This window comes from Thunnus albacares, chromosome 24, assembly GCF_914725855.1.
Source record: "Thunnus albacares chromosome 24, fThuAlb1.1, whole genome shotgun sequence".
Taxonomy (NCBI): Eukaryota; Metazoa; Chordata; class Actinopteri; order Scombriformes; family Scombridae; genus Thunnus; species Thunnus albacares.
Window position 1 is genome coordinate 5020065 of NC_058129.1, and position 24975 is coordinate 5045039.

At 38.4% G+C, this 24975-nt stretch overlaps 2 protein-coding genes across 3 annotated transcripts in view; one reads left to right on the plus strand and one right to left on the minus strand.

The window, feature by feature from the left end:
• cckbra (cholecystokinin B receptor a) overlaps nucleotides 1-12160 on the minus strand; it is a 33921-nt gene extending 21761 nt beyond the window's left edge. Inside the window, exon 1 of the mRNA XM_044345011.1 lies at nucleotides 11741-12160. Within this exon, the coding sequence (XP_044200946.1) occupies nucleotides 11741-11882 (142 nt within the window). The 5' untranslated portion in view covers nucleotides 11883-12160. The remainder of the gene's footprint in view (nucleotides 1-11740) is intronic.
• cpo (carboxypeptidase O) overlaps nucleotides 1-24975 on the plus strand; it is a 30626-nt gene that overhangs the window by 2339 nt on the left and 3312 nt on the right. The window contains exons 2-7 of one of the 2 annotated variants that reach the window (XM_044345008.1): nucleotides 878-1123; nucleotides 23371-23410; nucleotides 23509-23610; nucleotides 23711-23815; nucleotides 24086-24202; nucleotides 24560-24653. In XM_044345008.1, coding sequence (XP_044200943.1) covers nucleotides 23402-23410; nucleotides 23509-23610; nucleotides 23711-23815; nucleotides 24086-24202; nucleotides 24560-24653 — 427 coding nt within the window. In that variant the 5' untranslated portion in view covers nucleotides 878-1123; nucleotides 23371-23401. Of the gene's footprint in view, nucleotides 1-877; nucleotides 1124-22105; nucleotides 22471-23370; nucleotides 23411-23508; nucleotides 23611-23710; nucleotides 23816-24085; nucleotides 24203-24559; nucleotides 24654-24975 lie in introns of those variants that run through there. The other variant, XM_044345007.1, reaches the window with a different exon arrangement.

Below are 24975 nucleotides of genomic sequence, written 5' to 3' on the forward strand. Positions count from 1 at the left end.
CAACAATAATAGGATGTTATCTGTCTTCTCAAATAGAAATTATTAACTTGTTTCATCAAAATCTCTCAGTGTGCTAGTGTGGGTATTTGTTCTCTTCATCACGAGAGACAACCAACTGTTCAATGCTACTGGGAACAGTTATAAACCACAAAGAAGACGTGGAAAACAAAATAAAAGTGGCAAAGCACTTTATAATTAAACTGGCTGGTTGACAAAACACTTCAACCAGAATATTGAGCCAGAATAAAACCTAAATGAGCTGACAAAAATGTTGAACATTTTCTTCATCTGTATGCATCTACTTTTTCTGTTGATCATCCAAGCAAACCATGTGTTAAATGACACATGAAATACTAAAATAAGAAGATGATGAGCAAAAAAGTGAGAGAAAACAACATCAGTACATGAGGAGACGGTCTCTATCAGGTTGTTCACCTGGGAAATAAGACTCTAGGCGCATAAACAGCACCAAACTCAATTATAAGACGGAATAACTTTGCATAATCAACCTCTTAAATTGTGCTAATGTCAGTATTTTCCTGCTCGCCCTGTGAGCCAAATGATGTTTGAAATAACACTGAAAGAAAAACATGAGGAAAAACCACATCATCGGGACAGAGTGTCAGCTAGCTCAAATAAGAACATGACTCAAACTGGAAAAACAATATCAAAATGAAATAATAATCAACATCTTTCTCTCAGTTGTTGTCAGTATTTCTATTCTGGTTTTATTAAATGATTAAAATGCTAATCATAGAAGTAATAGAACATTTACATAGACAAATAGAAAATGTTCTATTTGTCTATCAGACAAGGTAAACTAAGAATGCAGCAGTCTTCTAAATTAACTGTGTTTCATATGGTTTCCTTCTTTCAGCGCTGCTACACAACTGAGCATCAGTGCGAGCAGGATGGCCCAGCCAGAGGGTTTTAGGGATGCTCCCTTCGCTCACGCTGACCTGTCACAGCGAGTCTGTTTGAGAGTGAGAGTATCTGACAGGACAAGGTCAAGGCTGGCCATGTGCTGCGCTGACTGAGTCCTCTGATTAAAGACAGCGACATGGGAGAAGTCTAAAGGTCTGTAGCAGAGCCTGCAGACAGAGTGCTGCAGATCACCTTGAAGGTACACACACACACTCATGAGGAGAGGGATCAGGATACAAAGAGTATTGTACTGTGTGTTCAGCTATTTAACGCTCACATGTGGAGTTTAAAATTAAATTTTGTACCTGACATTCACAGTTCTCAGAAAATGACTCACCCTGACTTTTCCTCTAATGTCACCATGAGGTTGACATTTGTGATTTTGAGTTAAATATCTCTCTTTGTTCAATACCTTGGTTTATGACCTGCCTCAGCTGTACTCTGTGTTTAGTGCAAATTACATTGAACATGGTGAATATTATACTGCTAAACATCAGCAGCGTGTTAGCATTGTCACTGTGCGCATGTTTCCATGCTGACATTAGCATATAGCTAAAAGCACAGCTGTCCCTACGTAGAGCCTCACACAGCTGCCAGCCGCAGACTCTTAAGCTGACAATATGCTTCAACAGAAGGGATGGTTGAACAGCTTTGGACACCTCCTCCATCTTTACCTTTCTGACATCAGAATTATGGGTCATTTTTTCATTCTTTACCCAATTATTTCGGACACTTTTGATGTGTACAAATGAGCGAAACACTGAGTCTTTAAGCTTCAGTCTTTCAGAGGTTCATGCAGAGTTTACATTTGCTGTTCTAAACACATATTTCTTTCTGGGAATAATCTCCTGCTGCCATTGTGTTTTTGAACATTTACAGAAAAAACAACAGTTTGCTTGAAATGAAAATAAAAATGTTGAGGGAACTTATCTGTCAATCTGCAGAGGAACAAGACAACAATGATAAAAGTTGCACTTTTCTCTTTGTTCTTTATTTGTGCATATAATAAAATGAAACAAAAGAGAAGAAGAAGAAGACACACTGCAGGATGCATGTTAATAACCTTCACCCCCCCGAGAGATCTGCTTGCCCTCAACTGCAAATATGAATTATTCTTTTGATAAGAAAGTCCTCTGATGGCTTTGAGAATAGTTTCACAAGCTGAAGATTGATCTCGCAGTCAAGTTAATATAAGAAACATCCACCTCCTTTCAATCACTGAAAGCTTAATCCGCAACACAGGTGACAAGTTTTAGAGCTTGATTTACACACCTGAATTGTGTGAGATATGCATAATCAGTGCACTAACTTGCTAGGCTGTCGACACAAACGCAGGGAGCTCCCACTGGCTCAGCAGCTCCCATTGTGTTAGATTTTTTTGTGATCCAGCCAAGTGAAAATTGTATTATCTATTCATTGAGCACTAGCAGTATGTTGGCTCCACTGAGCCTAACCACTCCAGGACTATTCACTTTGCTTCCTTTGACTCCCTCAAGCGTGACAGCTGTGTTCAAATCCACAGGCATCTATAAATACATCACAGGTTACAGTAAGGCGTTCACCTCTTAGATGCTAATATGCAGTAGGGGCCGTCGATGTGGAACATTTTAGCCATGTCCCAGGGCTAAGAGATGCAGCTTTGTGCATGTTTATTTAACTTCCATTTGCTCTGTCCTTATTGTGTATTGTATTGACTGCTGCAATGCAAGCTGTAATTATGTTTCCCTGCAGGGATCATTAAAGTTTCATCACATCATGTCATTTTGTTTTATATTTAGGACAGGATTAGCACAACTTCATAGGAAACCGCAAGCTATTTGAAAGTATTGTCATCTGTCAGGGGCTGTGAAATTACAGGAATGTTTTTTTATGGATTGACTGATGGAAGCAGATCTCATCCTGATGCATGAATAAATGGTTACAAAGACCATTTATAATGAGCACTAATAATCTTGAAGGTGATATGATTTAGATGCCGAAAAAGAAAAATCCTTTTAATCACAACCTCACCATGAAGCTGTATTACATTTCATGACCCCGGAGATGAAGAAATGTTCTAAATTGTTAGAAATGACTGTCAGCTCCAACATAGCTGATGTTACTCCTTATTACAAGTGAGCAGAAAGCCCTTTGGAAATGAACCTGTGAAGCAGCAGACATGAGTCAGGAAATGAATCCTGAACTTGTGGGAGACCGCTACCAATTCCCTTTTCTCAAGTACCTTTCAAGTAAGAGCAAGGCGTCTATCATTTCACCTTAACTTTACAGCAGTTAAACTGCAACAGAATATTTCTATCATTGATGAATTTATTGATTTTTGTATTCATTTCAGTTTCCGAGAGCCCAGGGAGACATCTTCAAATGTCTTTTTTTCCCCAATCAACTGCACATATTAGATACTGACTTTACACTGACATAAAAAATATGAAATGGAACCAGTGAACTGACAAAAAAAAAATCTTAACTCAAGAACCACTTACTAGCTTTTGCAGGATCTTTCAACTGCATTTCATGAGCTTCCTTAGTGGATGGCATTTGATCAGTTGTCATAACAAGTGGTCTGTCTCTTTGGCATAAGATGTGGATGGCCTCTTTAAGTCGTTATCATCATCATCTGCTGATGAAGACCATGAGATGCAGTTGAAAATTACGTAAAAAGCTAGTAAGTGGACCTTTGACATATTTTTTTCAAACTTATATTCCAAGGTACATGAATAAACTTCTAGGGATTGCTTCCATTTTTGCTGGATGACTGACTTCTGGTATTAATTGATCATTAAAATTGTTGTTAGGTAATTAATTATCAATCAATTTGTGGATTAATTGTTTCAGCACTAATTTATACACAAATACCCAGTTCTGTTACATACTGTGTGTAAACTATAGTTCTTGTTTTCCTGAATGTACATTTTAAAGAGTTTAAATGACTTTTAGATTACTTTAAATTGTGGGGTTTTTGACCACTAGTAGTGCTATGAGCAATGTTTTGATGAGCGGGCCCCTGTTTTGTTTTCATCTGCTGAGAACACACATGCACATTCACATTTCCATTAAAGACTGTATAAAAATAATGGACATAGCCACCGTGACATCACCCATTGGTTTGTGGACTCCTGTTTTGAAGCCTCAAGTTTGGCATTTTGACTGTCTCCATCTTGTTTTTTTGGAGCCAGAAGTGATGAGAAGTGACCATATTTGTACGAGAACCATGAAGGAGCTCCCCAGGTTCCAACTACAGCACCTCACACACTGCTGTGATAGCGACTTGTCAATCACAAGTTAGCCACACCCTAAAGCATACGCTGTTTTATCGTCTCATCTATTTCACTCTAAATGGGACCATAATTTCAAAATGAACATCATGTTGTATTGAAGAGGACTTGAAACTAGCGTTTGAGAACATAAACTTATTAGGAAACTGTTTAGTGAGGTAATAAATCAAGTGAGAAGTAGGGTCATTTTCTCATAGACTTCTATACAATTGGACTTCTTTTTGGAGCCAGTGGTGTCGCCCCTGATGGCCATTAGAGAGAATGCAGGTTTAAGGCACTTCAGCATTGGCTTCACTTTTCAGACCTGGAGCTACCCTGCTTGATTCCCATACTGGTTTAATAATGTTCCACTGATTGACAGTTGGTGGCGCTAATGTGCTAGGCAACATGCTAGGAAAGGCAGTGAAGAGGAAGACTACTACCAGCTAGCAAACATGGACTATAATTTCAAAAAAACATTTTTGCAAATAGAAGAAAATGCAATGTTTGTTAGGTGTCATAATGCATTTTAGTGAGTAACAGTGACTGTAAACACAACTGTTTTTATTTACAAGAGAACTCCACAGGGTATCTTTAAAAATGAATGCAACTCCAATAATGCTGATGTAATGTACAAACACATTATCATACAGTTTCTACACTGACATGTATCTGACAGCAGTAATAATATAGAAGTCAGTCTAATATCATCACATGTCCTAAAGTACTATTCTGGTGAGACATTAGCAGTTTTTCCTTGAGGGGAAAAACATCCTGAAATTAAATTTACATTCTTATTACAAAGAGCTGTAACTTGCCATTTCCTTCACATTTAGTGAACAAAAAGGGTCTTAGTCACAAATGTCATCAAGAGATGTCTGACATTTCTGTGGGTTCATGAAATATTTTCACGCATGATGGACAATATCATGTCTTAGTTACAATAAGGAAATGGTAAAATGGAAGATACAAAGGAACTGCATGACACCTGTAAGTGTTATAACACCGACAACATATTTGGTTCGTTGACTTACTGATTTGGGCAGTGAAGTGAATAAAAATAAATCAGATTCGAGTCTTTGTAGCTCTAACTAAGAATAACGAACTTGTCTGTGCTCTTTGCTGCAATTTCCCTCTGTGGGTGTTAATCTGCTACACAGCACATGTAAAAACTGTCTGAATTCAAATCAGACCAGTCTGTGTTTTGCTCTTGATTCTTATTTCTTCTTTTGGGCTCTCCAAGCACAAAGATTTGCTTTTTATTAAATGTCAACATGCGTTTCCTCGTAACTATTAATGGTTGTGTTTTTCCCTTTCATTCTTAACAAGTACACACTCCAAACTGAATCAACCACCACAGAAAAAGCTCGGTATGAATGTCTCCTTAGAGCGGAAGGCAGCTTCTAATGCATGATTTGTGTTGACGCTGATAATAACTCAGCATCTTACATCACAGAGCACTTAATAGCTCTGGCTTTAATCCCAAACATTCTTTCACTAGTTGCCACTTCTAATCAGATGCTGCCTCTTTGTAAATTGTTTAGGTAACTTCAGAGTTGACCACATTTCATGTATCCTAAAAGATTCAATCAAAAGATAGAGATCAGGACAGCATGCTTTTGAGCTCTTCTTCATGTTGCACGGTTCAATCACAGAGGGAAAGCACCATCACTGAATATCAACTCTGATTTCACCTTGTGTCAGATATGTGGATCTCTTTAAGACTTGTCAGAAAGGATAAAACTGAATCTTCCTCCTGTCTTTCAACATCCCTACTCGCTGTACGTTATATTTGGATTGTGTCGGTAACAGATTTATCGGCCTTTTTAGCTCTGTACTCCACACATGACCACATTGCATTACAGGGTCTTGTAAAAGTGGTGGCAAATTAGTCCTTTGACAGCGTTTTAGCATAGTGCTCAATGTGCAGAAGCTCATCTCTGTATCGCATTCTATCACTGTAATGAGGTGAGTTACTGTTACAGTCAGCACAATCCAACTCAATTAGTCTTTCTGCGATGCATCGCCATGAGAGGATAATATTGATCGCACATTGCTTTGAGATTTTTGAAAGTTGGAAAGAGCTTGTTTGTACAGTAGCGCACGAACAAGCACGGCACATATTCAATTACCCGCAAGGCTTCGTCAGACATGTACATTAACTTTTGATGCCATTTATTTCTTCCTTTCTCCGCTTCATCAGCGTATTTTAAAACACTAAAGTGGATATTTTCACTTGATATCATGACAACAAGCCAACCAAAAGACGAGACTGGGACAAGAAGGTCGATGGCAGATAGACACACGTACAGTAGGTGTGAGCTCATGTCTATTTAAAGTAAAGCATTTACCAGACAAACGGAGGCGGAGTTACTGCATTGCGGCCTCTCCAGAGGCTGACAAACTCAGTAAATCCCTGTCCACTCTGCTGTCTCTGCAAACACAATGACAGAAAGGACAATGCCTGCCAATGCTTGACAGACAGACTGCAAACTGTAAATTATATGCCGTAGATTCCATGTTTCTTTTCAGTGTGCACACCAATCACTATGGTATGGCATTTTTAGATGCCTTGATGTCTTAACAGTAATTGCTGCATGCCATGTGTATGTTGCATTAAGACTAACAAAGGACTTTTAATTGAGGAGATAACTAAGAATAACAAGATCCAAAAATTTTTTTTTAAAAAATCCAAACTTGGGAAATGTGATGGTTAGTATTAATATTACAGGATGTATAACTACTTTAAATTCACCACTGTACCATCGCTTCTGAAAAAAATCTAATTATGTTCCAACACTTACTCAAAACTTCATAAAACTCACAATACTGTCCAAAATTCTAGAGAAAGTAGAGTCTGTACAACATTCATATTGATAAATTCCAATTGTGAATCACATAACTTGCCACTTTGATATCCGTTATCATTGTTATGCTGTTGGTGCACAGCTTTATCTCTCTTTTACTCGTACTACCAATATAACTCTAGACACACAATCCAAAACTGCCTTAGTGCAATAAGCCTCAAAACTTTCTTCAACTTTACTGTGAAAAAAAACAAGTAATTTTTTTGAGTCAGACGCGCACACAGTCAGATTTAATTGGCCTTCTTGTCTGGAAACAGTGTAAAAAACATTGGGATTACTTTTGATCCCAACCTGAACTTTGAACTAGATGAGACAGGAAAAATCAGACACCTTCCCTCAGCATAAAGATTTAGAAAAAAGTCTTCCATAATGTTATTGTGTCACATCCTGCCTCAGTAAATTGTCTTTATTGCAACTGTTCAACAAAACTAAACTTTGATCACACATTACTCCAGTTTTAGCTTCTCTCCGTTAGCTCCTTGAATCTCTGCTTGTTACCTGGCAACCTTATTGTTATGATTAGACAGAAGGAAGTCACTGCTCCCAGCCAAGAAATAAAACATAACCTCCACTAAAACCACAAACTTGTTTTTACACTTTTCGTACTAATTAAACAACCAAAATATGACATGTTCATTAGTGAGCTTTAGCGGTGCTGGTAGGCAGATATTATTACCTCAAGCAATCAAATAAGTATATTCCCAAAATGTAGACCTTTTTTAAAAGCCATTTTCTTCTTGTTTTCTTCTTGTCTTTTTCTTGATTTTAAACTATGTATTTAGTGAGTTGTAAACTTAAGTCTTCTTGTTTTTACGTATGTATAAAGTTAGCTTACTTGCTTGCTTATTGAATCTGAGACAACCATCTTGCTGAGTGCAAAGGCCAAGACACCTGTCAATCAAGGTTGACACACCCCCAAACAAACCTCTTTGAGCCTTAATAATCTACTTAATGGTCATTTTCAAAGTTGCCACCAAGCTATTAATTAAAAGAACTGAAATCAACTATTGTGACCCTAACTTATTGAAACTGATTGAACAGGTGTTTCCTCGTTCACTTCAATATAGTTTCACTGGAACCAGCATCTCGTAGAAGAGCTGCATCTTCAGGGATTTACGTATCGAATTAAACATTCAGCCGGGGTGTTTGCCAATTGATTCCCACAAATCACTATGTACACAACGCCAGCAATGAGGCACAAGCGTTTCCAAAGGAGACAGAGTATAGTGTAATTACTGATTTCTCTCTCAGGACTGTAGCGATCCTAAACTTTGTAAGATTCAGAGTTCACAGAGTAAAAATCAATCAGCTGATATATTTGAGAATCGTTAAACTTCCTAAGCGGTGAATGAACTCATCATTTACTGTGGTTGCACTGAGGTAAAAGCCCTGTAAAGAAGGGTTGTTCTTGCTTTTCACTCACACTATACTGGTGAATCACATGACTGACGATTAACCTTCAGTGAAATTAGTATGCCGGCATATGCGTTGAGTCTAACTGATACCAGCAGCTCTGAACAAACCCCATAAAACTGCTCCACCTCCCTGCATCCCTCCAGTACAGTGAGTTAATAAAGCCAGTGTGCAGACAGAGGGCGTTACAGATCAATACAGCCACCGTATGTTTGAGGGTCATACTCCACAGGCGTCTACACACTCGTGATCCGTGATAGATGTACTGTTTTCACAGACTGAACTGATGAGATCAATGCTTGTAAAAAGCAATCATCTCTTCCTGATTTTCTCTTAATAAATCTATACTAGCACGAGAGCATTTTGCAGCAGCTCATTAACAGGATGGGGGATGTTCCAAATATTTCTCAGTGCCTGCGTGTGTGTGTGTGTGTGAGTGTAAGTACTCTTGCTGCTGTCCTCCAACTCACCAGGTTGCATTCAAATTTTTTCAATTATTTGATTTGATTACCGTGAACATGTTATGACACTGGAGACATACCCAAAGGGAACAAGATGCTAATTTCTTCTACAAGACACCTCGTCGTAGAAATTGGTTAGATATTAGAAAATCCCCCTCTATTACTCCACTTGCAGTGCTCCTCTGCAGTAACAAGTCTCCCTGTCTCTTTTCTTTTTTCTTTTTAAACACAGAGAGCCCAGGGTGACAGGGTTGATTTCTCTCTGAAAAATGAAACCGTGTTCGTTGAATGCTTATGAGATCCACTTCGTAGTAACGTATCTCGCATGCACACAAAAGGACGTGGTGAGCTCAGCAAAGTGTCACTTTGAATCAGCGGAGAACGGAGAACGTCCGGGCCGAGCCAAGGTGCGGCTACAGATGTTGTTCCACATAAGCGGGGCTTTGTCTGAACTGAACTGCTCTCATGGGTGCAGAATGATTACTGTAATGTGATATATGTCAGATGTTGTCTTGTTTTGGTGCTGTAGGAGTTTTACAGCTGCTCTATCATTTGTCAGATGTCACAGCACAGACGGGAGATGAAATAAAACGGTCTGAACTTTCTAAAGGGGAAAAAAACATACCAGACAGGAATTAGAGATGTGGTTTTGGGACTGTTGGTCCAGAACAAAACAAGCGATTAGAATGTGTCAACGTGACATTTTCTCTTCTGTTTTCTGGCATTTTTAGATTGGAGATTGGTGCTGCAACTAATGATTGTTTTGATCGTCCATTAATCACTTGATTCTTCTTCTGATAAACAGATTTATTGTTGAGTCAATAAAATGTCAGAAAATTAAAAAAAAAAAAACCACACAATCACAATTTCTCAGAGGCTAAGATGACATCTTCAAATTGCTTGTTTTGTCCGACCAACAGTCCAAAACCTAAAGATATTCAGTTAAGGAGGCATTTTGAGAAGTTGGAAACAGAGAAAGTTTTGACATTTTTGTTTGATAAATTATCAATCATTTATTTAAAATGATGCTTATTCATTCTATGTCTGCACTAGAGATAATAAAAATAGAAATAATCTGCAAATTCATGGATAATTAAATTGTTAAGTGAAATTTCTCAGCTTCATTTTTCATATAAACTCTTATTGCTTGACTATTTACTGCTCAGTCCAATGGCCCAACACAATATAGAAATACATTTCCTCATTCATGAGGAACTGCATACTGTTATCATTTCTGTAATATTAAATGCATCATTTCCAGCTTATTGTTTATCATTAATTGTCAAAAGAATTGTCCATTATGTGAAAAAGTGGAGAATTATTGCTCACATTATGTGATTTATTCACATTTCTCCACCATAACCAACAAAATAAAGCTTTTTCACAGTAAGAACAAATAGAAATGTTACATTTCACTGTAGCGGAAGCTCAGTATTTTTGCACATGAGGGACAAAATCTCCATTACAATGAATCAAACAAAAGTAATTCCACAAGTGATGGGGTGGAGCTTTAATCTCCTGTCCCAGCGCTGGAGTATCACATCTGAAAGCAACAACACGGCTGCATAATCAGACTCCATTGCTCTCCTTTGGCCTAAAGGGAGACATCAGAGAAGGAATGGGTCCACCAAGGATTAAGGTAAATAAAAGGAGGCTGTTTGTGTGTCACCTTGTGTAAGAGGGGGAGTGAGATGGAGGCAGCAATCCTGTCTGCAGGACATTTCTCTTGGTCTTACACTGAACACGCCCCATAGCATTTGATTGCTCTCCGGGTAGTTGGACCAGCAGAGACTATAGTGTTGCTGATGTTCATGCCTGTCTACCCTATAAGGTCAATAAAAGTAATGCAGCACAGAAGGACAGATGGCTGTGAATTATTTAGTGGGGGAAGATTGGAAATTTTCTTGATACTGCAGCAGTGTCAGGGGGAAAAATTTTTGAAAAAGAACTCTAGCCCACGTTCAGACCTCATTAGTAATCAGCCTGCTGCCCTGATATGAGACAAAGCTTGGGGGACTTTATCTCCTCTGGTGTAGGGATTAATCCCTTGAACGGGTAGTCAGCATTTTGAGAATTATAAGCGAGAAAAATAAACATTCAGAATCCAACAGCTCTTCACGCTGCTCATTCTGAGCGACTGTGGCATTATTGATGCAGGAGGAGCAGCAATAAATTGGGCTGCTCAGTGATTGATTGCACACAATGAAGGACGGGGAAGTTGATTTAAACAAAAATGACTGCAAATCATTTGGTTGCACTTTCTGGTAAAACACAGCAATCAGGGAGTAGAAAAATGAGAAAACTGGGGATGGTTAGATGGGAAAAGTGCATTTTGGTTCCATACTATCAAATTACATTACTGTGTACTGATTACATTTTTAAGCAGGTGATCAGTCACATATGGCAGTTTGTAATAAGAAGCAAATATACCCACACAATCAAGTTGAAATAAAAGACTAACTCATTTTTTTCTACCTAGCTTTGAATTTTGCTGGAAATATTTGCTCCCATGTGTTTTTATGAGAGTTTAAATATTTGTTCTTCCACTGGCACCAGAAAGGCTACATCACATATAAGACACATACTCCAAAATATGATAGTCAGTTCAACACCAAAAAATCATTAAGGTATAACACCTTGTCCTGTCTGTTTGGGGCCAGATGTTGCCTTTTGCCTGATGGAGCCACCTGGATGCCATCTGAAGCATAAATACAGTTTAACACCTCAGTTTGGGTGATTCATGAGAGACAGCTCGATGTACAAGAGAAGAGGAGAGAAGAGAGGAGGAGAGGAGAGAAGAGAAGAGAGGAGAAGAGACTCTTGCCTTTGGTTCTCGTGGTCGGTCTGGGGAGGACGGAGCTGTTGGTGCAGCTGTCATTATAGTCGGTAACTTCCATGCTGAGGTTCCCCTGCTTCACACAACCCGACACCTCCACCACACTCACATTCACCGCCTGTAGAGCCATCCTCTCCAGCAACAAGGACGATTATTATTATTCTAGTCGTATTACACCTGCACTTAGTAGCCTATCTGGAACTGGAGCCGCGCTGGAATCAACTTGCCACCGTCGCCTTTTCCTTCATAACAGCCGGAGCAGGGGCGTTGTGAAACTTGGGAGAAAGCCTAAACTGGAGTTGTTGATTGGAAATTCTAACACTGCGGAATAACCGGATTGTGGCAGTTTAATAAGCGTAAAGTCGTGGGGGAATCTCCGTGAAGCGCAGCGCAGCGCGCACAGCACCGGACTAGAGCCCGACTGTGGAGGAATGAAGCTGCGCTGCTAAGGCAACTGAGGAGCTCCCTCTCTCTTTATCTCACTCACACACACACACACACACACACACACACACACACACACACACACACACACACTCACACACACACTCCCTCTCTCCCTCTCTCCATTCATCTCACGACTGTCACTATACAATCAAGCCAAAGCAGGGCATAAATAGCTGGGGTGACTTCAGGTTCTTCTCTCTAAATTGAGGAGGAAAATCAGATCAAATTGCAATTTTCTAAGTGACGCCAGAGGTTAAATGTGTAGTGGATGTTTTGGGATTTCTTAAAATCTTCTTTAAAGTGGCTATATTCAATATTTTTCTATGGTTTACATGACTAGTTATGCATCTGCAGCTCACAGTGATGAACATACAAAGAATAATCACCTGACTCTGCAGTCCTCTTCAATTAAGCATTTAAGCCTCTTTCAGCTCATTGTTTTGGCTTCGTGGCCCACAACCTTACTGTTCTGGTTCACGCTCACTGCTCCCATCAACTATCATAAATACTGCACCTGTCCAGCACCAAATGACAAACATTAGTGATAAGCTTGTGAACAATGTGGAGCTTTTAACAGCCAAAGAGCCACATATTTACCTCAGGCGTTAGTGGAAACCCAAAATAGATCTAAGAGATTCTTAGATTCATTCAAGTCCTGCATTCAAATACATACATTAATGTGTAGGTAGCATTTTAATGTTGTGGCTGGTCAAGATGGAGCCAGCTATTTCATATGCGGTCAGTTTACTTATACTGTTTTTATAGTATTTATATCTTATGGTTCCTATAGTTTCCAGCCTAGGAGTCTAGCCTCATATAAAGGATTACCAGGTTGAAGCAGCAGAAGCAGAGATATCTTAACTTTTAGTCTCTATAGAATGAGTCAAGCTCTAAAGACGCAGAATCCTATACTGCCCAGCTCAGTAGCATCTATTTTCACAGGCTAATACTAAGCTGAACTTTGTGTGTGAAATTGATGGCGAGCCCCTTAATTGGATAAGAAAGAAAAGAGAGAAATTAGCTTTTTTGGTGAATCATTGGAATACTTCATAAGGGAAAATGTGTGTATTGCGGAACTGCCACTGTAACAATTCACATGGTTTAATCTTAATCATGGTTTAATCTTTAACAATGTGTTGTATTTTTTTAAAGCTTATCATATGTTTTTACTGTAAAATCTTAATTTGAATATACAGCTGTCAAAACAAATGTAACAAAAGTAACAAGTACAAGTACTTTAGTAAATGTGCGTACTTATTTTCCACAACCTTCCACAACAAGTTGGTGTGGGTGGGTGTTGAGGCCAAGAGGGATGGGGATGTTAACGCATATTCTAGATCACCTGAGGCTTTTAAGAGCTACACAAAAACATCTGTATTTTGGAGACAGGTTTATCGCCCTTAACTAGTATTTTAGTGTGTGGAAATACAAGAAAAACAAGTTATTTCGATGTCAGTGGTTTTGATATGAAAAGGGGACCTAAATGATCCTCTCGTTTGTCACACGGTGAGGGTCACTCAGGTCTCCCTGTCTTAATCACAAAATCAGCAGCAGTTATGTAAGGGCTCCACTTTCATTGAATTGCTCTAATTTGGTGTACCGTTTCAGCCGATCAATAGCAGAGCAATCTCTCAAGGAATGGACCCTGCTGCTCATTTCTCCACTCTAGTGAACAATCTCAAGGTCTTGCAGGATGTCAGGGTGGGATCATCAGTGGGACAAAGAGCAACAATTCTATAAAGCTCAGATGGAGAGTGCCAGCTATCTTTTCCTAGATTGTCTGGTGATTTAAAGCAGAGGATGATGTGCCATGATTACAGAACATTTTTTGGCACAAATTGTCCAGGTATAGAAATTGCACCTGCTTCTATCTTTACAGTTTGAATGTTTCAAATGGTTGGCTTTAAACTGGGGAATGTCTTGGAGATTTCCTGTAGTCTGTGGAACAACTGTTAAATTTTCCATTTGGCCATTTGGCTGACCCGCAGGAATAAGGTGAGAGGTTCTGGGACTCTTGATGTGCAGCATGATGGCTTTGTTTACGAGGAAGGATCTCATAATGCCTCGGGGTGTAGTTCATGTGTAACTGCTTGAGAGATGGTACTGATGCTTTTAAAAATGTGTGGAGGCTGCAGAGGAGGAGGGGGAGTTAGTTTGCACTGTGGGGGAGGAGGGCTTCACTATTTGTATTTGTGATTTCTTAGGTGGTTGCTGTCTGTCCTGCTGATGGTTTTACAAGTGTTGCTGCCTCTATTGATTTGCTTTTATATTGCTCTTGCTGTGTGTGGGAGGAATATGTGTGTGGTGCTCCAGCTTGGCTAACATGTGCTGGTGTTTATTCCATTTTTTAAGATAACGGCTTATTAAAGCAACGCCAAAAGTCTCTCCCTTCCTCTTTCTCTCAAGCCTGTGATGTTGTGAATTTGGCAGCCACACTATATTGATTTTCACTGTATCAAGGTTTTCACACAGGTCATGATCAGCATGTCTGATGAGATGGGAGCTATTCACCCTATGATACTTTGGGCGATCAGAACATGCTGCTCCGGAAGAGGTATTTTGTTGGTATTTTACTTTAGTAGAAGCAACATTCCTTGTGTAAAATTCCACTGAAGGAAATGTAGCACAGGTAAAGCACTAAAGTTACCAATGTGCATAAAAATGAATGCTGGTTTGACCAACAGATGGATCTTAATGTTTATTTTTGATCCTATAAAGTTGCAATGAAATAGAAGGTATAGACAGGTTTCGCTTTATTTATTACAGAAATTTCATTGACATCAAGATCTCTTTTACAAGAGGCCTTAGAACTACAATTACGTACAAACCACATCACAACAAGACAGTTCAGTCACATACAAATCAGTCATTACACACACACACACTATAATTGAAATGTCAGTAAGTAGAACTTTAAAGTCCCTCTGAAGAATGAGCATCTCTAACTTGGGTTTGTTTTGCACCTTCTACCTTCTGCTACTAGAAATCAGTTGGAACTTTAAAGCTAACCAATCCTGTGATCTGATGTCATGTTTGTTGACTTTGAACTAGACTAACATGTTAAATATTTCAGCAACTTGGATAGCAAGGCCTTAAAAAATGTAAAACACAGGTATTCTGACGCCTTCAAGGTATCAGCAATGACCTCTGACCTTTTCAAATAACTCACAGAGGTGAGTGCCACAAATATCTTGGTTTTGAGCAAATACTTTCTGTTTTAAAAGTAAAAAACATGGTATAAGAATCCGATTTGAACTTTTAGTTCTTGAGCACGGTGTTCAGTCAACATGAATTTTGTAGCATCTAACCAAATTCCTAAGTACATATAATGCTGTATAGTATCAATTAGATTTCCATTAGTCTTTTTGGAGTTTTGAAAAAGCTTTAAAAATAATGAAACAAGTTCTGGAGGTTGTCAACTGGTAACCTGGTTTGTGGTAGAGCCTGTGGCATACAAGATGGTATTGTCAGCAAATGAATGTTGCAATTTGGAAAATAAATATCATTTATGTATAGAGTAAATAGTAGGGGGCCTATTATTGATCCTTGTGGGACACTTTCATCAGTGCTCTGGAAAGCTATCAGCAAAAGCAGACTAAACTCTACCAGAATGATCTAATTTGAAATAGCAGCAATCAGAATCATCAGAACCAATGGAAAGCAGCTAATTCAGTAAAATATATCAAAAGTCTGATCTACAGCACAATGTTGCTTTTTATCAAGTGAGTTATCTCTCCAGTTACTGTACAACATTCTATATCATAACATCTACCAACGACAGTTGGTGATTTCCAAATGTGATATCCAAATGACTTCACTTCAATAAAACCTTGTCAAATGAGGGTCTGTTGTCTGCTCCATCTATTTACAGGGATCTGGCATGGGATATTTAGGAAACCCTATAACAGATGATGAGAAATGTATCATCAGCAATCTGCTTCTCACGTCGATGGGATTGGAAAGTTGTGTTTTCTGCCAAAGCCTCACAGCACCCAAGCTAGTGTTCTCAAAGTTGGTTTAAGGGATTTTCCAGGGTCCTTAAAGGATATCAGTGGTTTCCTGCAAAGTAAGGAAATAAACTAATTTCACAGGAGAATTCTTTAATATTATCCCAGTGCATGTATGCATAATAATGACTGTAATCTGTCTCTTCATGTTAAGTATGAACAGAGATGTAGTTGACAAGAAAATAAACTGAAACCTTCCCATAAGGAAGAAAATCTATCTAATAGGACTCGACTGCCTTAAGTGTGTATTCTGAGGTTTCAACATGGAAATGTTTGACAACTTCTTTGTTAGACTTCCTTTGTTGCCCAAGGATATTCTCCTAATCCTGTGAGATGATTAGCTTATTTTAGCACAAATACTGTCAACAGCTAGCCTGGCTCTGTCCAAAGGTTTAAAAAGTCCACGTAACCACCTCCAAAGCTCAGTAATTACACAAAATGTCATCTTTGAATTTTTGTTCGTGTACAGATTTTTGGACAGAAGCCAAGCTCACTCTCTCCACCTGCCTCCAATCTGTATGCTAAGCTAAGCTAATTATCTCTTGCCTGTGTAAAAATGCAAATGTGGGATGCATTTCCAGAGTGGTGAAGCTGTGAGGCTGAAACACATTTAATGACAAACACATACGCACACACACACAACCATGTAGCACCAGCAGACACTTCTCCTCTTAAAACCCAGCCACCCATAACAACCCTAAAGCCCTTCAGGAATGTGTGCACCAAAAACCTGCCTGTCCCTTTGCAGCCTCACCAGTGTTGACACAGCTTTTCCTCCCCACATGCACTCCCCATGTTAACTGAACCTCATAAAACAAAGAGTCCACTGCTGGAATCAACTACTGGAGTGATCAGAAAGTGTTAGATGAAAACTGTCAGGTGATGCGATGTTTGTTTCTGTCTCCAAATGAGTCCCAAACTTTAGAGAAGATTAAGTATTACCCTGCATGTTTGACTACATAATGTAGAACCAAATGAAATTCAGCTCTACTCCCTGAGAATAATTATGTATTCTCAGCTGTGTATGTTCCCCAAACCAAACTTAAAATGCTATGAGTGGAGTTAAGGTGATACTGTGTGTACACACAAACACTTTTTGAAATGTAAGATTGTGCCTGAGTGCAACAGAGTGGCCTGCCTCTCTCATCCAAAAGCATTAGTGTTTTCATCCATCATTATGAAGAAACAGCTCGTGATGTGTGTTTTGATTCTCTATCTGGGACACACGCACACACGTCCTGGGTTTGTACAAACAGGGCCGAAGCTGAGACAGGTTTTGTCTCAGTATCTTATAAGCAGCTCATGAATAGACATGATGCACATGTCAGCAAAGGAAAGGGAATAAAGACTTGAGTTGCTGAGGTGTAGTTAACATGCAAGCATTTTAAAGTCAGACTATAACCACGCAGCACCCAGACTGAGACAGAGAGAGAGCTCTGAATAAAGAAAAGACTTCACTCCTACACTAATTAATCTCAATGGGCTAAAACTTGGATTAAAAAACACTGGCCGGATGTGATAACAAATTCTAATTTGACAATATAACAACACCTACATACACTCACTTGACTCTGTTTTTATCAAGAGACTGTCCACTTTTGAACATCGGGTGATGATTTTCTCCCTCTGATTTTGCAATGAAGCTTATTGTATTCATCTTTACTGGGTGCACAGGTGTTTGCCAGCACCCTGCCTCTGTTCATTTTATCCGTCTTTGATTATCTTATGCTACAGGTTTGATCTAAACTCAGCATTGTACTGACCTCTGCTGGTCAGATGGTACATGTATGAGTTCTACAAACCAACAAGTGTACTTACGTAAAGGCAGACCTTGCAACAGTGGCAGCACTTTTAATTTTCACATTCATTTATTCTTCATTTGTATCGGTAAGGTTACGGCTTACTTTGGCAGTTTCAATTTGTAAAATTCTTAATGCAAAGAGCCAAAATTACTTGCCTAATTCTTATCTTTACACACAAAATGCTGCCCTTACATACAAAATGCAAAAACATTAAATCAAATGCTCAGTCCACGGAATACAGAAGCATAAGTATGGCAGTGATGGAAAGAAAAAAAAGAGAAAAAAAAGCACAAATGTTCTGTCAAAATGCTGCAATGTATTGAGGTTTACATCAGTAAATTGTAGGTTTTTGCTGTGTGGTTTGCAGCATCAAGTGATTTAAATCACTTAATAAGGTTTGATGTCTCAGATAAAAATAAACTTTGTGATCGATACAGAACAGAAAAACTAAACTGATGCAGTGAAGTACAATAGCAATTGTCATTTTGCCTACGAATGTATGATTTACTGTAGTCAGTTTGTAGACTTCATTATCTGTATACAGTATTACACAATATTCAGTAGATAAAATGAACTTTTTCAAACACTGACCCCTACATAAACTGAACATTATTTTGTCATTACTTAATGATAATAATTAGATGGTCTTTATTTGATAATGACCATGTAATTTTATAGTAAAATGCGACAATGATTAAAATTCAGTGATGAACACATACAACGTTGTGATGATCTGATTAATTTACCGTATAATCTATTCCTGTACCTAATTGGATACAGATGCTTTCATTTTGTATGGTATGTGAGAATTTGAGGCCAACATTACTTGAATGAACACTTGTTCATGTGTTCATGTGTTAAGAGTTTTGCAAAATTGAGCCTCTGTTATGAAAATTGAGCCAAAGCAATTATATAATGCTGGACCACAGGAATGTTTGCAACGCTTGTATAATTGATTTCTTAATGCAAAAGGGATTTGACTTCAGCTGTTGGAAGCTTTTACATTCAGTAATCTAAACACATGGTGCATTGTCTGTCCTGGGTAAAATCTTTCCTGGCACACAGGAAGTAAAGTGTTTTGAACAACAGCTGCAGAAGAAAAAGAACTGGATGGCAGATGAACTGGGTATTTAGCGAGAGCAACAACAGCAACACCACTGAAATTTTTTTTTTAAAAAACATTCACAGAGTATGTCACAGTATAAACATTACAGCAATGAGAACTTGGCACCAAAATATACCAAAAACGGATGTGAGGACCACAGTGAGGACTCCTCAGCTGGGCACTCTGGTCACACTGCACTCCAGGGATCAGATTATAGCTTGTTATTTTAAAAATGAAAAAACTAGATTAGATTGAGTCCATAATGTCATGCATTCCACATCAGCACATCTGATGTTTACCAGTTTCATTTCAGCCTCACCGATGAATGAAACGTTGTTTATGCATCTGGTGTATTATGAAGAAAATGTGTTTAAAATGCCCTAAGGAAGCTATTGTTGCATAGTTGCTGGTGTGATGTCAAAGTATGCCAATTGGCTGAGACGGTAATATGTATCGTGAGATTGCACAAGACACGCTGATTGTTGCTCATTCCCAGATAATGATGTTATATAACCACTGTTTCATATGATAAGTTTCAATAAGGGAACAAGCAACAACAGATGATCCATGTAATAAGTAAGTATCAAACTAAAGATGAGTCACCACAAACTATAAACGGCTATATTAGCAGACTGAAACACACTTTGGCAACATTCTTACTAAAAGAAGAACCAAATGCTTGTTAATGAAGTTTCCTCAAGGAAAAAAAAATCATCAGGCAACTTCTTGGAACCATGAATGTCTGTATAAAATTTTATGTCAATGCATCAAATAGATGTTGAGACATTTTCCAACATAAGTAAAAACTTTGATCTGCTGGGGGCACTACAGTAAAAGTCAGTAAGGATCATCCTCTGGGCACCATGAATGACGGTACAAACTTTCATTGGGATCCATCCAATAGTCGTTGAGATATTTCAATCTGAACCAAAGTGGTGGATCAATAAACCGACTGACCACTAGCATGGTGTTATGGTTCTGTCCCAGTGTGGCCTAATGTCCCTCCACCAGTCCACCATACCCTCAGGCTTTTCTGCCTGTTTATGACTGGGTTGAGTGGAAAAACAGACAGATAAGAGGTTGTAGATTATATTTAAGGACGACTTGAGATACTGTTGCTTGCTACATTGACTCTCATAGAAACTAAGTGTAAACTGAAACTCTGAGCAACAGCTGTCTTTCTTTATGTTGATAGATATAGGGGTGTGCCCAAATACAAATACATTATTCGGCAAAGCACAAATAGTGTTTTTGTGTTTTTGGTTTTTTACGAATATTTGTTTCATACAAATATTTCAAAAGTTATTTGTTTTCAGGAAGAAAAAACGGTGTGCTGTCTCTGTCTTATGTGTGTATAAATGGGTAGAGGTCTGTCTGCAATGAGGCAATGAGTAAAGTTTTAGCTCAGTAGTCAGCGAAGTCATCTATGATTGGGAGACTCCAGTTCGAGACCTGGTTTGGGGACCTCCTTCGTAAGGTAGTTAATTCACTTACACTTACATGTTACACTTATTGTAACACTTTAATTTTAAGTTAAAAGCTTAATAAAAACAAAAACAGGATTTTTAACCCTCTTTCCATTTTACATGCGACAATGATTTGTATTTGTATTCCACAAATACAAATACAAAAACAAATACAAATACTGGGCTCTCTGCACATCCCTAGTTACATGCTGCCTTCCACTTAACAGATTTCTTGGTTCATGTTTACGTCAACAGCAATTTATGTGTCTTGTATGGTAAAGGTTCATCGGTTGGCAATGTAATGCTGAAGTTTATTTGCTGTGTTTGCTCAGTATGACTCGTGCATTTTAAGTTAAATTTATGTAAGACTGAGACAGTTTAATTTATGATGGTTTATACATTAAGATGATTATACATTATAGACTCATATGTCATTCATGGATGATGTTCTGTTTGATTTGTCCTCAGCTCAGAGCAGCTATTGCCTTTCGTGATTTTCTTGTTTTCCCCAGCCTGCTTTTCCCTCCACACCTGCCCTGCATTCAGTCTCGTAAGCCCAGCTTTGCTCCCTGTGTTTTCCCCAGCCAATCAGCTCCCAGCCTGCCCTTGTGTCTTGCCACCTGTTCCCTGTTGTTTCATTAGTTCAGTTTGTATTTAAGTTCTGGTTTTTGGTTCAGTCTTGTTTGATCCTTTGTTCAGTGAAGCTCAGTTTTGTTCTGTCCTGTTCAGTTTTGCGTTGCCTGCACGTAACCTTCATTAAAGAGTGTTCTTCAGTTCCTGCTGTCTCCTCCGTTTGGGTCCACCTGCTCCATGCTCCACTCCATGACACATAGCTTAAAATAAACAGCCCAACATTTGATTAAAAATGTCCTTTTGTGTTGTACATTAAAGAAGGTTATGTTAAAGCTACTGAAGGAAGATGTATAAAAAGTAGGAAGCGGGTTATAGTGTGGAGAGGTGTTCATCCTTCTGTTTGCATGTACTGTATGCTTCACTAATGTAACACAAAGACACGCTGTCCACCATTTAAACTTTTCCTCCAAACAACAAGTAAAATCCAATGACTACATTTTCCCAATCAGACAATCAAAAGCATACTTTTACTCACATGGAACTGACCACAGACACTTGTGTTTTTATTGCTGTGCTGAATAACATGTGCAGCACCTGCCTTTATGATACAATACTTAGTGGACCTTTGCTCTTCCTCATTAAGTCTACCATAATTATTCTCACGTTTAATATCTTTGATTTTATATAATCTTCTCCCTCTTATATTCTTATTGTAAAAACATGTTCTCCTGTGTCTCATGAAGTTTATTAGCTCAAATGGAAGATAAATATCACGTGCACTCTGTCATTTCTTGGCCATGAACAATGCTGATGTTCACTCCACCTACAATACGTACTTTATGTTGAATCCAAGCTAAGGTGGAGGAGATGCAATAAAACTTTTTGCAGTTAAGAAACACAAAACGTCATACTGGACATAAAGTGAAGAGGGCAGATAACAGCCAACAAAGTCCACAATTTTATGGATATGTTTTGATCAATTTGTGAATCATTTGACCCTGAGGAGTACAACCAGTCATTAGAGTCACTAATGACCAATTTGTTTCTCTTTAAAAGGATATGAAGTAATCAAGTCTCTCAGTTCAGATTACACATTAACCAAGCCAACACAATGATAACATGTGCTTGTGGGGGGCTGTGGCTGAGGCAAAGGTGTCCCTTTATCTGATGCATGTTTTCTATAAAAGCCTGTGCATCCTGAGGTCAATTTATTTAACAGTTGCAAACCAGGAGTTTACTTTCACAAAGTGACAATGCTTAAATTTGTGGGACTGAGTCTTGTGCTGCTTTCAGCAGTGGGAGCAGCAGCGGTAGAAAGGTGAGTTTTATTTAGAAATTACTTACTGACAGCTTGTGTCAAATATTAATTCACAGGAAGCAAACATGGCAAGGCTGGGGACATTACTCTGAAAGTAATATAGTTAGTGTTACAAAATCATATTTGCAATGTACTTAAGTCATGTGACTGACTGGACTACTTTACATAATGTGTTATCAGCTATGTTTGGATTCCTTAGCATCCAAATCACATAGAGTAGTCAGTGGTTGAACAGAAGCATTTAGATCCTTTACTTGAATAAAAGTAGCAATAATAAAATACCAAAAATACTCCAATGCAAATGTATACTTTAGTAAAAGTACAAAGGTACAGCAAAATGTACTTAAACTATCAAGTGTAAAAGTAATGCAAAATGGCCCATATCAGCATATATAATATTATTACTGCACATGCATTTACTTACCAAATCTACCTACCAGGACCTCTAAGGCTCATAGGTTTGCATACTATGTAAACCTATGGGTGTCAGATAAATATAGAGGAATGTAAGTGTAAAGTAACATAAGATGAGAATACCTAGGCAAAGAAGGTATCTCAAAATTGTATTTAAGTATAAAGTACTAACTTTCCACTGCTTCTTTTTTTGCAGCAGCTGTAATAAATTGCAGCAATTTTGTGACTTTAAAATCTGTTAATCCTTCAATACATTTCTGCATGTGCAATATATTATAAATGTCTTCCTGGTGATTTTAGCAGACTACATTCAGCAAATTTGAGTTATAGTGTAGAAGTACTAATGGCTTCTCTCAAGACGACTTATGATTATCATTTTTTAACATATTAGGATACGTTTGCATAAAATACAACAAAATATTGTGGAGATACTTCAGAAAAACCACTACTTCTCATGTGTCTCTTGTATTTTGCTCTGTGCAACAGAGTGGAGTATGACTACTACAAATACCACCCCATGCCAGAGGTGAGAAGGCGCCATCACCTGTCACACACATTACTTTGACAGATCACTGCACACAGACGTACACATACACTGATGTGTAACAATTGTCCCTCCTACAGATCACCAAATGGATGGATCAGATGGTGAAGGATTATCCTGATGTTGTAACCCTAATGACATACGGACAGACCTATGAACATAGGCCCATTACCTTGCTCAAGGTAATCCAAATTTTTAATTGTTCATTTTAAATCAGACATTTTGTGTGTGTTTGTGTTATACAGTAGTCATATAAGAGGCTATATGATTTTTGTCTTCCAGATTGGCCTGAATACTGGAGCGAAAAAGAAAGCTATCTGGATGGACTGTGGTATTCACGCCAGGGAGTGGATTGCCCCAGCCTTCTGTCAATACTTTGTCAGACAGGTAAGAGACAAGTAATCATTAAAAAACCATCATTTATCATTTAAATGAACACAAGAAATACTAAATTAACAAGGAGAATATTATTTAGCTGGCTTTCTTGGCTGTTTAACTATTTAATTAACTATTTAACTGTGGTACTGTGGTAAGGGAAAACTCATGTCTGAAGTGGATGACATGAGTTAATATCTTACTGCAGCATATTTAATAAATCTCTCAGCAAACCAATATATCAGTCTGACCCTGATGTCTTTGTTTACTCGCTAAAATCAGATCCTGCAAGCATACAAAACAGATCCAAAAATGGAAGAGATGATGAAGAACATGGACTTCTACGTCACCCCGGTGCTCAACGTGGATGGCTACATCTACTCCTGGAAGGACAAGACAGTTAGTGCTCTCATTTGATGGACATTTTTCTAATTACCTCTCCGGGGTTCTGAGCTGTGACTCAAGCTCTCAAACCATGGATGAGCAGGATATTAGAGGATGATAGTCTGGAAGAGATGCAGCAGTAAAGTTTTAAAATGAGCCACAAATTAATCAGTGCAGACAATGATTTAGGATGCTCAACATTCCCTGAGCACAAAATCATTTTCAAAATAACAGGAATGGAATAATAATATTAAATCCAAGGAAACATTTAAGTCTATAGAGAAATGTTGAGTGCCCATTTTATTTATTACTAAATTGATAGAAGGATCAGAACCATCTGGTTTAACTGACTGACCATTTTGACCCATTTAGACTCGACTCTGGAGGAAGAACAGGTCACCGGGACCTGAAGGCTGCGATTTTTATGGCACTGATCTCAACCGCAACTTTGACGCCAACTGGGGCTGTGAGTGTTGTTGTTGTTGTTGTTGTTATTAATATTATACTGTATATTAATATAGCCCATTACTTGATAGCAGTGGCTTACGTGTGTTGAAAAACACAACTACCCCCCCCCCCCCCCCCCCCCCCCCCCCCCCAAGATGTTCCTGAAGCTCACACATTACACATTTGTTTTACAGGGGTAAAAAACAGCAAAATTGTCCAAATTGAAGCAGACAGATCCAGAATTTAAGTCTAAAAACACTGGATCCTACAATTCCCACAATGCAACTCAGAATCATCGTTCATTAGGTTTCATTGGATTTACTAGATTTAATGTCCTATGG